This window comes from Mandrillus leucophaeus, unplaced genomic scaffold (genome assembly GCF_000951045.1).
Source record: "Mandrillus leucophaeus isolate KB7577 unplaced genomic scaffold, Mleu.le_1.0 Scaffold587, whole genome shotgun sequence".
NCBI classification, from domain to species: domain Eukaryota; kingdom Metazoa; phylum Chordata; class Mammalia; order Primates; family Cercopithecidae; genus Mandrillus; species Mandrillus leucophaeus.
The window spans coordinates 88387-100937 of NW_012106330.1; the positions used below are offsets into that span (position 1 = coordinate 88387).

Consider the following 12551-nt stretch of genomic DNA (forward strand, 5'->3'; position numbering starts at 1 on the left):
TATTATGCCAAGATTCTAGTATACTCCTGGTGATACACTAGTAGGCTCTCAACATAGGTTAAATATATAGTATCTTCTGAAGCTGAAACAATTAACTTTTTGTCCTTAAACTGAGGGGAATGTGCAACTTTAAAAAATGACATTGTTTTTCTTCCTCATGCACTCCATTCAGAAATTTTTCTAAATGAAAAGTGAAACATTTGCTTACAAACTTCACTTTGATGCACTTATACTTATTAAGTGTTTAATACAGCAGATAACTAACTCATATCTGTGCATCTTGACAAACATAAATATTTCAGTTTTTTACATCTGCCATAAGGGATCATAAGAACTTCTGCCTCAATGACAGAGATTATATTCAGCATGCACTCTAAATTTCTTTCCACACAATATTCTAAAGAACTCAGCAAAGGATAAAGACTGTATAGCTGTTCTATAAGAATTCTTACAAATTTTATAGCTTGGAATTAATTTTACCAAAGGTCAAAATCAAGATTTCAAAAGATTAATATCATAAAAACATTATGATGCTAACAAATATATGAATGTCAGAAAAAGTAAAATATTAGTTTTAATTTTTAATTTCTTTTATTGATATTTCACAATTTTTCCATTCTAAAGAAGCCAGGAAAGATTATTATGATGTTCTGTGTTTAGGAATTCCTTCTCAAACTCAGCCCTCACATCTTGTATATTAGAAAACTTAACCAGTATTTCAGCCTATTTTTTTTTCCTAAAACTTTGTTACCATATATGAGTATCTAAAACTTCTATGCAAGCTTAAGAGGGAAACAGCTTTAAAAAAAAATGTAACTGGATTTTTTCTACCAATATTGTAGTATTGGAGAATTTAAATTTAAACAATGTTTTAAAGTCTTAAGCTTTAAATATAGTTCTTTCATGGCACATAACAATACTAATTACATAAAATCAAAGAAGAAAATAACACTGACATGAAATCAACTTCATGCTAAATTCAGATCAAGAGGGATGTATTATGTCAATACAAATGGCACCTGAATTAAGCTTAATTGACTCTAACAAGCCTTACATTAGTTGAACAAATACATTACAGCTGAACTTTACTGAGAAAAAGACTAAATAATAACTAAACTATACACAGTATTTTCCATATGCCAGGTGTTTTTGTAAGCATCTGACGTATCATTCATTTAATCCTCACAACAATCCCATGAAGTAGGTGCTACGCCTATTTTATAAACGAAGAAACTGTTTAAGTGACTTACCCAAAGTTACACAGCTACAAAGTGAGGAGCTGTGGTGTAAAGTAAGGCAGAAATTAATCTTTACTCTTAATCTCTTGAATAATACATCATATATGTTTTGTACTCATGAAATAATTTATTAATTTTTAAATAAAACTTGGTAAAAATTAATTGCATTATTAAGAAACCATAAAGCCAGGCTTTGGTTATATCTCAATATAAACAAAATGAATTTTAAAAAACCCATAGAGCAGCATAGTGATTTACCTCTATAAAGCTAAGAATGTTAGAAATAAAAATCTAACTAAAACAAATGTTAGTAAATTATACAGAAGGAAACAACAAAAAAACTTTGTATTGAATTGCTAAAAATAATGGTGGCATCAGGTTTAAATAAAAATGCCCTCAAAACAATTTAATTATGTTACTTATATTTTAACTTAAAAATGAAAGCTTTTAAATAAAATCTTGTATGTTTTTTCTCTTTCTTTTCTTTTTCTTAAGGGAAACCAACTGTGTTCTCTTACTCTCCTGGAGGAAGAGAAGAATGATCACTCAAGGCAAATGGCAGCTGCAGCAAAGCAACACCAAAGGTCCGTTTCACACTAAGAGAACACTGCACACTCTCTTCCCGTATTCCAGTGCTCACATGTTCAGAGAAACTCCTCTAGTAACACACCTTAGAAATTATGCTTGAAAGTATAGTCTTTTCAATTAAATGTTAATCTAAAGCATTAGAAACCATTTAATGAGTGAAACAATAAAAATGTTTTCAAGTGATTTACAAAACCTGCTTTTGCACATTGAGAAAATGCTTCCTGTATAGCCTATAAAGTTACAGAAATGTCAAGTTTTATCTCTGGGTTTCCTTAATACTGTTTAGCATTAAAGTGTGTCAATTATTTCTAGATTTAAAAACCGGGTTTTCCCCAGAAATATTTTGTTCAAAAAGTTTTCTTTGTTAGTTTGAAAGGAAAGCTGTACATTAAAGTATACTATCAGCTTATAAAAGGTTAAGAAAAAAGTACTCCTTTCCTCTAGATTTAAGTTTCTTGAGGATTTTGGTTTTGTTCATTGCAATATCTCTATTGCTTGAAAGAGGACCTGTCATATAGTATGGGCTTAATAAATACTGGTAGAAGAAAAGCTTGCCTTAAAAAAAAAAACATAGCTGCTTATTGGTAAAAAGCAAGTTAGTTACTCACAAAAAAACCTCTTCAGTTAAAATACTACCATATCACTAGAAAATTTTAATAATTTCTGAAATGATGCATAGAACCAAGTGCCAAAATCCCCTTTATTAAAGTTAAATTATTTTACTGATTAAGCACGAATGTTAGCTATCAGTAATATTTTTATGGCTCCTGAATTTGTAATATCATTTAAACTAGTTTACATAGAAATTGATGCCATTTTGAAACTCAGTTTTTTTCTGCTAATTACCTACGTTTTTGTCTATTTGGGCAACAATGGCAATGTACTTTAAGGTAAGTAAAAACTATATACAGCAAAAAAAAACAAAAACAAAAAAAAACTATAGAGCATCTATTTTCAAATATTATTAACAGAGGCTATTAAAATTCTATCTTTTTAAGATTAGATGTTCAATTTGTAGGTAATTCAAAGCAGTTTTTACATTATTGTAATCATATGAAAAGACTTATAAGCAACAAATCAAGCTCAATAGTTTTCATTTAAACTACTAAAATTTAGCCCAGTCGACTATCTTCTTTTTTATTCTAATATTGTTTTCCTGATTTTAAAATTCTTAACATAAACTACCAATACATTTTTTATGTTAAGAAAAGTATAGTGTTTTGCTAATGAGTATGCTATGTAATGTCATGTTTAAGTTAGCTTCACATTTTCCTGAGATGTTCTTTTTTAAAAATTAATGTAGGCCGGGCGCAGTGGCTCACACTTGTAATTCCAGCACTTTGGGAGGCCGAGGTGGGCGGATCACCTGAGGTCAAGAGTTCAAGATCAGCCTGGCCAACATGGTGAAACCCCATCTCTACCAAAAATTTAAAAAAATTAGCTGGGCATGGTGGCAGGCTTCTGAAGTCCCAGTTACTCAGGAGGCTGAGGCACAAGAATTGCTTGAGCCCAGGAAGCAGAGGTTGCAGTAAGCCAAGACCACACCGCTGCATTCCAGCCTAGGCAACAGAGCAAGACTCTGTCTCAAAAAAATTAACGTAAATTATTCCAGGAAAAAAAAATTAATTTACCAGGAGGCTGAGGTGGGAGGACTGCTGGAGCCCAGCAGTTCCAGACTGCAGTAAGCTAGGATGGCACCACAGCAATCAAGCATGGGCAACACAGTGAGAACCTATCTCTTAAACAAAAAATCTAATTGGAATTACGCTACAATCAGCAGATTACAAGTGAAAAATTTGTAAAATATTAATATCCTGTTGTACATTGATGACAGGAAAAAATTCTTGATTGTATAAAGAAGGGCCTACTTTTTTGATGAGATGAAAAATTCTCCATAATGGGCAGAATTTAGGAAAAGGATAGGCCTGTGAGACATACCATTTTGTTTTTGGTTGATAATAGCCACAAAACAGAAGTATAAGGAGCTCAATTCAAATAATAAAGCTTTGTTAATAAAAAGAGATCGGTCCCCAACATTAGCAGTCTACATACTACAGCCTAGATAGACCAGAGTCCAATAGCAACAAAAATGACAAATAAGTTTTGGGAACTGGTTGAAAGAAATTGGGTCTGTAAGCTTAATTTCAGGATGAGAAACTCATAGTACTGGATTAGAAAATAATAAGAAACATGTGTGGAAGTATACATAACGCTGCCTACCATGTTTATATTCTTTTATATCCCTTTTTTCACTAAAGTGTTACTTTTGGCAGTAAAAGCAATTTGCTTAAGAATAATGATTCAGATTTCTGGCTTCTCTCTTAAACATTTATCAAGAAAATGACTGTCAGGCTGGGTTACCAAACGTATACAATCTAGCACAGTAATTATCAAATAAGTGATTATCAAAGGCCAATGAGAGGCAGGCCAAGGAGTGAACTTGCCCAGACACCAGAATAAATTATATTAGATGTTTGTGCAAGCCAACATATTGTATCAAATTTGATACATATTTTTCAAGCTGTTATAGATGAGTCTGATGTTAAGAAACAGTGCATTGACACAGTGCCCTCAAACTGGTCCCCAGAACTTAAGAAAAACTCTTTAAGCGCTGGGTGTGGTGGTTCATGCCTGTAATCTCAGCCTTTTGGGAGGTCAATGTGGGGAGGATCGCTTGAGCCCAGGAGTTTGAGACCAGCCTGGGCAACTTCATGTTCAGAAATTCCCTGGGTTACGACCCTGTCTCTATAAAAAAATAAAAAAATTAGCTGGATGTGGTGGCATGTGCCTATGATCCCAGGTACATGGGAGGCTGAGGCAGGGAAGTTAAGGCTGCAGTGAGTCATGTTCGCACCACTGCACTACAGCCTAAGTAACAGAGCAAATTAAAAAAAAAAAATTAACTCTTCAAGAATACTCAACTGTTCAACTACACTAGTCTATAGCTGTATATAAAGCTCTATCATATAGCATCATACTTACAACAATGCAGGTAGTACAGACAGTTACAACAAGAACACTGGAGGAGGAAAAAAGGGCTGGGAACCAAGCAGGATACTTAATATTTAAAAAACTCATGGTCCTTTCTCATAGATTTAGTACGTTTAAAAAAAAAAAAAAAAAAAAGGATTTAAAAGGACTTTCCTTTTACCTCTCCTGTTATCTGAAAGTATCCGAAAAATATTTTTCTGACAAATTCTACTTCTAACCGTAAGCTAGAAGTAGATTGTCTACAAGTTGTTTCACTGAGGTTTTTTTTTTGGTGAAGTACTTGAAGAAACCTCGATTCCTGATTTCAGAGATACACTCAGGCAATATTTTATGAGTTCGTTTAAGCTAATTCACATGAGGGAGAGCTACAAAAGCATGAAAAACCGTTTACTTTTTCTCCTTCATACAGTTCACTTTCTTATTAATTCTCTGTACATTAAACTATTCTAAAGTAAAATTTACTCAAACCTTGGAAGAAACATCAGCAATTAAAAAGTATGACTGGTTGATGATCTAAGATTTTGGTGATTTTTGTTTTTTAATTTAGCACTATTTTTACAAATCTCTATTCTTATAACCCCTACATTTTCTCTTATCTCTTCCTCTCTTCTTCGCTCTACACCTAACACCTGAAGAAGCAAACTCCAAGCCTTTAATTTGCCTCTAAGAATTGCAGAGGCAAAAACCAATCCAATAATTTAGATTTCTACAATGTAAACTAGTGTAAGATTAATCCTGTTTAATTTTCATATTGGTTCTCTCTGGAACCTTAATGGCACAGGATATCAATATCACAGGATATCAATAACACATGGTTTCACCGCGTTAGCCAGGATGGTCTTGATCTCTTGACCTTGTGATTCGCCTGCCTCGGCCTCCCAAAATGCTGGTTACAGGTGTGAGCCACCACGCCAGGCCAACAGTTTTGTTTTTTTAACAGGTTTTCTAAGGGTCTTTAATATGTTGATTTGCACTATGAATCTTTAATCTTTTCCTCTATACACCGATTTGCATCTCCTGGAAAGTATTCTAAATTTACATCAGCTTGAAAAGTCCTGACTTCATTCACAAGTCAGTTATCAGGAAAGGAGGGATTTTGCTGCTATTTTAAAGTGGCAGGTTCCTTGCCTCTTTCAAATTCTAAGAGAAAACATGATTTTTAATTCAAAACTAACTGTAATTATGTTTTTATATTTTAAATGTACACAAGCATAAAAAACTGGCAGTAAAAGCATCTGAAGTTGTCAATAAATTATCACTGGTTTTGGAGGATTATGTATATTTTTCATATGCTTTTCCATGTAATCCATGTTTTCTAAAATGAACATTATTTTGATAATCAGATATAAAGTTTGTTTTGTTTTAGAGACTGATGTCTCAACATCATCTAAATCTTTAAATTTATCATAGAAAGCATATTACCCCAGATGGGGAAAAGGAATACAACAAATAAAACTGCCATTTAGAAAATTCCTTTCAAACAGTGTTCATAAATGTTTAAATCATAAAAGCATAAAAAAGGTAAACTTTCTGAATTATGTATTTACAGCAAAACAAGAATTCTGAAATAAGAACTTCTCATCCTGGGTATAGCACCAATCTAAAATATTTTGAAAGGAACAACCTTATCTTTGTTTTAGCTATTAAAAAATGTTTTAGCACTTAACATGAATATTTGCCAAAACATTAAGTTACAGATGAGAAATTCTGTAAATCCTTTAAGATATGGACAAAAAAATAAATCTTTCGACAGTTTTTTAAGACAGTAGCGGAATGTCTAATCCAATCAAACTTTTAAGAATTAGTGGCCAAGAGAATTCAAATTCTGTACTTAATATAAATAAATGAATAGAATAAAATAATAATGGAAGTGGCCAAAGCTCATTTTAATTTTTCTAAACATGTCAAGAATGGTTTGCATTAAATGTTCTAAGTATGTCTTTTATAAAAGCTAGGAGCAAAAAATGTATCCAAGAGAAGTTTACAAAAAAACCCAGAGTTTCTTTTAGCTGTATCTAATTCAGTTTTAAGAACAGAAACATTGTTTGCCATCTTAAGTAACTAGATTATACTTTAATGTAAGCAGCCAAAATCTGTGCTACTCACATAAGGAGGTACAGTGCTTACATGGAGAACTAAAGGACAAAAATATTCTAATTCTTTATTTGTAGCTAAGCATCATATGTAACAAAATTGTGTGCCATTTCCTACCATCTATTAAAATTTATATTATCACATCTACATATTTTTAAATCTTACTAATTTTCTGCACTGGTAGCTTAAAATATTCAGGTTGCTTAATTTTACTGGTGTGAAATACATCCATTCATCATCCATCAATACTTACTGGATATTAAGGTTCGGGTTGAGGCCAATTTTTCTATTATTGTCATCGATTAAACTGAAAAATCAACTCCAATTTCATTATAATTAATTATATTATGGTTTCAAAGTTAACAAAACAAGTAGGTTTCTTTGAGTTAGCACAATTTGCACATTGTATGATTTTATTTATGCCCAAAATTTTTCTTTTAAACAAAACTGATCTATGGTGATGAACAGCAAAAAGTTGTTATAATTGTGTGGAGGGGAGGAGTGCGTGGTGACTGACTCAAAAAGGTCACTGGGAAACTTTCCGAGGTAGTGGAAATGTACTATAATTTGTTTGTGGTGATGGTTAATAGGGGTGTGTACAATTTTCAAAACTCATTCAACTGAGTCTATGGATCTACACATTTTATTACATGTTAATTAAAATTTAATGAAAGAGCAGACCATCCCAGTACTGGAGACCAAGGACCTGAGGCAGAACCTGAAAGCTAAACAGGTTTTGAAGCTCCTTGGAAGTCAGGGCTTCACAGAATGGTTTAAAAATGAGTGAGTCCTTAGAATTCTATATATGATTACATGTAATATAAATACAAAGATTTATTCCAAAGCAACTTTTAGATGATATACTTTTCCCAAATACTGATTGCCCTTACTTAGTTCCATTCCTATAGACAATACAGAATAAATTATTCAAGATTTACCATATTGTCAGTCAAAACAATGGGAAATTAAAAGTCAGTGCTGATTATCTTTCTAAGTCATCTTTTACAAGACATCTATGATATAAATATATACTACTACTTCTTTTAACCACCTGAGAGGAAGAAAAAAACATGAGCAAAAAAAAAAAAACAATTGGCCATTTACAACCAAAAATACTGGACATTGGCACAGCACTAAACTTAGCACTTCCAGAATGAACTGCAAGGACAGCATTAGAGTTCAAATAACTCAAAATGTTGATTTCTCAATCATTTTCCCAGTTTCCCACACCTCCCCCAAAGAAATTAACTTTAAAGAGTTTATTTGATTAAGCAAAATTTGAAAGCAGAGGATTAAAAAGTGAAAAAGGTGGTGCAGAAATTAGCAGAGGTGGCACTACCTGAAAGCTCATCAGAAAGGGGAGTGAGAACAATATCAGGCAAGAAGGGTTTGGAAGTATGGATCAGAACAGGAGCACTTTTAGCACTGCGTATATAGGCCGATGGCAGAGCACATTCACCAATGGATCGGCTTCTCATGGCTTTAAAAAAGGAAAAGAAAGAAGTGGGGAAGGAAAAAAGAAGAGTGACTATAATGAAAGGCTCGTGTCACAGAAAAAGCAGCAACAGAGAAAACTAAAAGGTACAAAGGAAGGAAATTATAAATTAAAACATTTCAGCACGGCAAATACTGGCAAGCTGTAAGAAAAGAAATCAGAGAACACACACAACATTTTGAATATAATTTTTTTATATAAAGCAGGAAAATGCTATTATTAGCAGTTACAATGGAATAGCATTAAACAACAGCAGACATCTTAATTAGCATTATGTTCTCAAAACCAAGGGTTGAGAAATTCACTGAATGGAAACATTGAAAATAACTCAATATTAATAATTCAAAGAAACTTTTGGAACAATATTTGGGCATATCTCTAGGCAATCCTGAGCCATTCTTCTTAAAAAGGCTGAATTATAAGAACAAATCATTCCTACTTTCATACTCTTTAACAAAGTTTTCTAAATCACTCAATGGTCTTTCTTAGAAATTTTCAGGTAATTCATAGTCAAAAGGATTTAATCTCATGGCTAGTATGTGTTTCTGGGAAGAGAATGCTAATCAAATCAGTATCTTTTATAATAAGGTATAAGAGTATAATTAAAATTTTTACATAGAAACATTTATAGAAAACACAATTTGCACAGCATGAAAAATTGGGTTCTTGATACAAATAGATAATTTTATGCTTATTCAAATCATAAACACAAAAACAAAATTGTTTTCAAAGATAGCTTTAAACTGGATTACTTTTTAAAAATTGCATTTGTAGTTGTATTTGATAATTTCTTAGGAGAGTCCCTGGTTCACAAAAATTACAGATAAATTATAGTTCACTTAGAAATAATCAAGTTTATACTTCCCAGAGATTTTTTAAAAAAACATTTATTTCAAGGATTCTTGATTAAGTTATAGTTATTGTTACACATGAATCAAGGACTTGAAAGAAACAATATTGAATAATATCCAGTGTAATAGCAATGGTGGTAAAATAAATAGTTTGAATATTAACATCATTTCAAATTCCTGAGTTTCCCTGATTACTGGACAGACTTGGTTCCCTGAAGTTTAAATTCCTTAGATTATTACACAACGCACACAAGGCCTTTACGACTTGCCTACAAGCTACCACTCAGTAAGACTTTATTTTCTTTTACTGTCCTCCCATGCTGCCATCACTCAGAATTTTACAATGTTCCTTAAAATTTTCATTCTCTTTCACCATCACATCATGTCTTTGTATGTTGCTAATGTCCTTGGTGTCTCTTTCTTCCTGACATACTCCTTCATACTTGAAGTACTACCTCATCTGAGAAGCTTTTTTCTCTTTTTCTTTTTTTGAGACAGTTTTACTCTGCTGTCTAGGCAGGAGTGGCATCATCATAGCTTGCTGCAACCTCGAACTCCTCGGCTCAAGCCAATTCTCCCACCTTAGCCTCCAGAGTAGCTGGGACCACAGGCATGTGTCACCATGCTTGGCTTTTTTTTTTTTCCCTCTATTTTGAGTGGAAACAAGGTCTCGCTATGTTATCCACGCTGGTGTCGAACTCCTGAGCTCAAGCGACCCTCTCATACTGGTCTCCCAAAGTACTGGGATTACATGAATAAGCCGCCATGCCCAGTCCCTGAGAGGCTTTTCTAACTCTCCCAAACAATTATTTACTTTACTGGCAACACAGCAATAAACAAAAACAAACAAGAATTCCCACTTTTGCAAAGCTTACAATCTATTTCTCGTGGACTGTATGTTTTTAGGTCAGCCTACCCAACTTTTCGAATGCAAGAACTATATCTTCCGATCTTTGAATCCCTACTCCCTACCACATATAAGTGCAATAATTTTTTACTTTTACTTAATATCTATATTTGAGTAGGAGTCCAGCTTAACCATTTGAAAAACAATTTCAGGCTGTGAAGATACGGAGGAGAAAGTAAAAACAAACATTAACCAAAAACTAAACGCATTTCATAGTTTATAACTGGAAAAAGATAATCACAGATTAAAAAAATGTATGAATGCCAATAAAATTAAGGATTCTTTAAGAACAATCTGTATGTAAAAAATATAGAAGCGTGGAATATGCTAAGATAACGGCAACAATTTGTCTTTAGTGTATGGCTTACCATGTTATGTATTAAAGATCAAGTGTATTTTAAAAACAACCCATATACAAAATGTCAGAATCTCACCCTATTCCAGTTTTCCTGCTAGCTTCTTTCCTTCTTGAGAAAGTCACCAACAATTTTATAATCTAATTTGAAACAAAAGTTACGTTGACTCCAACATAATCACTCATTAAAACTGGTCAAAGACACAAATACATATGGAAATCTTAAAGTGTTACACAGAGGGTAAAATATCATCTACAGTTGTAATCACATTTCATATATATATGTATGTATTTTTTTTTTTTTTCTTTTTTAGACGGAGTCTCACTCTGTCACCCAGGCTGGAGTGCAGTGGCGCCATCTCGGCTCACTGCAAGCTCCATCTCCCAGGTTCATGCCATTCTCCTGCCTCAGCCTCCCGAGTAGCTAGGACTACAGGTGGCCACCACCACGAATGGCTAATTTTTGTATTTTTAGTAGAGATGGGGTTTCACCATATTAGCCAGAATTTTAAAATACATTTTTTAAAAACTTGAATTGAATTTTTGATTCCACAGATAAATTACAAGTTTTTCTTTTTTCCCCTAGGGATAATTTCTGGGAAATAAAAACTCCTTTTTTCCTTTCTTTCGCAACACAAACTTGAAGGAAGAGCTTGGGCATTTGCCTTGGAACTTTTTTCATATTAATAATGAAATACATCTGTGTTGTGATTCTGAATGAATTCTTTAAAAATGTTACCCTTCGGCTGGTGTGGTAGCTCACACCTGTAATTCCAGCACTTTGGGAGACCAAGGCAGGAGGATGGCTTGAGTCCAAGAGTCCGAGACCTGCTTGGGCAACTGAGGGAGACCCCATCTCTACAAAAAACAAAAACTAAACATTAGCTGGGTGTGGTGGTGTGTCCCTGTGGTCTCAGCTACTCTGAGGGCTTGAGGCGGGAGGATCACTTCAGTCTAGGAGGTCAAGGCTACAATGAGCCGTGTTTGTGCCACTGTACTCCAGCCTGGGCAACAGAGTAAGACTCTGACTCAAAAACAAATTTAAAAACCCTAAAAAATGGAGCAAAAATGGTCACCTCCTTTTGTTGTTGTTTTAACTAAACTCTGAGTCTTTAGGCATACTTAGAAGTCTATCAATGGCTTCACAGCTATGTGACCCTCACTACAGAAAATTATTTACAATTAATTAGTTATTGAGATATTTTGGGATTTACTAACCTAAACAGTTACTGACATTCCTATTAGCACATACATTCCTCAGACACATACATCAGTGATCATAAATCTATAATATGCTTAATGGGCAGTATGAAAAACATAACATCAAAAAGTAAAAACAGATTTTCAAATTATGAGCATGACAATTTTTGAAGGCTTCCTATCTTTTCCCCTCTCAAAAAAAAAAAAAAATGCATTCCCATAAATTCACCTCGGACCATACAGAATATATAAAAAACTGTAACTTGTACTCTGGAGTTTCCGTATAGCATAAGAAATTCATGGACAGCAAATGTGATGGATCACTAACAGCATACAAATACAAAAAATAAACATGAGGAAGGCAACTCTGGAATTTTCTCATTTCCAAAGTATTATACATTTTCTTCCCTATTTATTAAAATTCACATTATGTATACATTCCTATCCATTGGCAGAAATACCTGTTGAAGTTCCCAAATGTAGGCCTATTATCATAATACACATAATTGAAAAGCAAAATCTGCAAACAAAACAGTGATATATACGCTCCAGAAGTTGAACACCAGGTCCTATATCATAAATGCAAGCAAGTTACATTGCTTATGAGTATGTTCAAAAATGATTCTTAAATTCATTGCAATCTCTCTTAATATTTGTTAGCATAAGCAAAACCAGACATACTCTCCACATTTTTTACATTTTAAACTTAACTATTAATAACAAAATTTATCTTAATAAAGCCATCTTGAGTATTCTGAGATAAAAGGATTACATCATGCTTAATATTTTTTAAATGCAGGTAAGTTGCCTTTATGTTTATTAAGTGAAAAAT

At 33.2% G+C, this 12551-nt stretch overlaps 1 protein-coding gene across 1 annotated transcript in view; it reads right to left on the reverse strand.

Moving 5' to 3' along the window:
• RALGAPA1 (Ral GTPase activating protein, alpha subunit 1 (catalytic)) overlaps positions 1–12551 on the reverse strand; it is a gene marked incomplete at its 3' end in the record, with an annotated part of 204163 nt that overhangs the window by 85087 nt on the left and 106525 nt on the right. The window contains exon 17 of the mRNA XM_011999193.1: positions 8251–8391. Within this exon, the coding sequence (XP_011854583.1) occupies positions 8251–8391 (141 nt within the window). The remainder of the gene's footprint in view (positions 1–8250; positions 8392–12551) is intronic.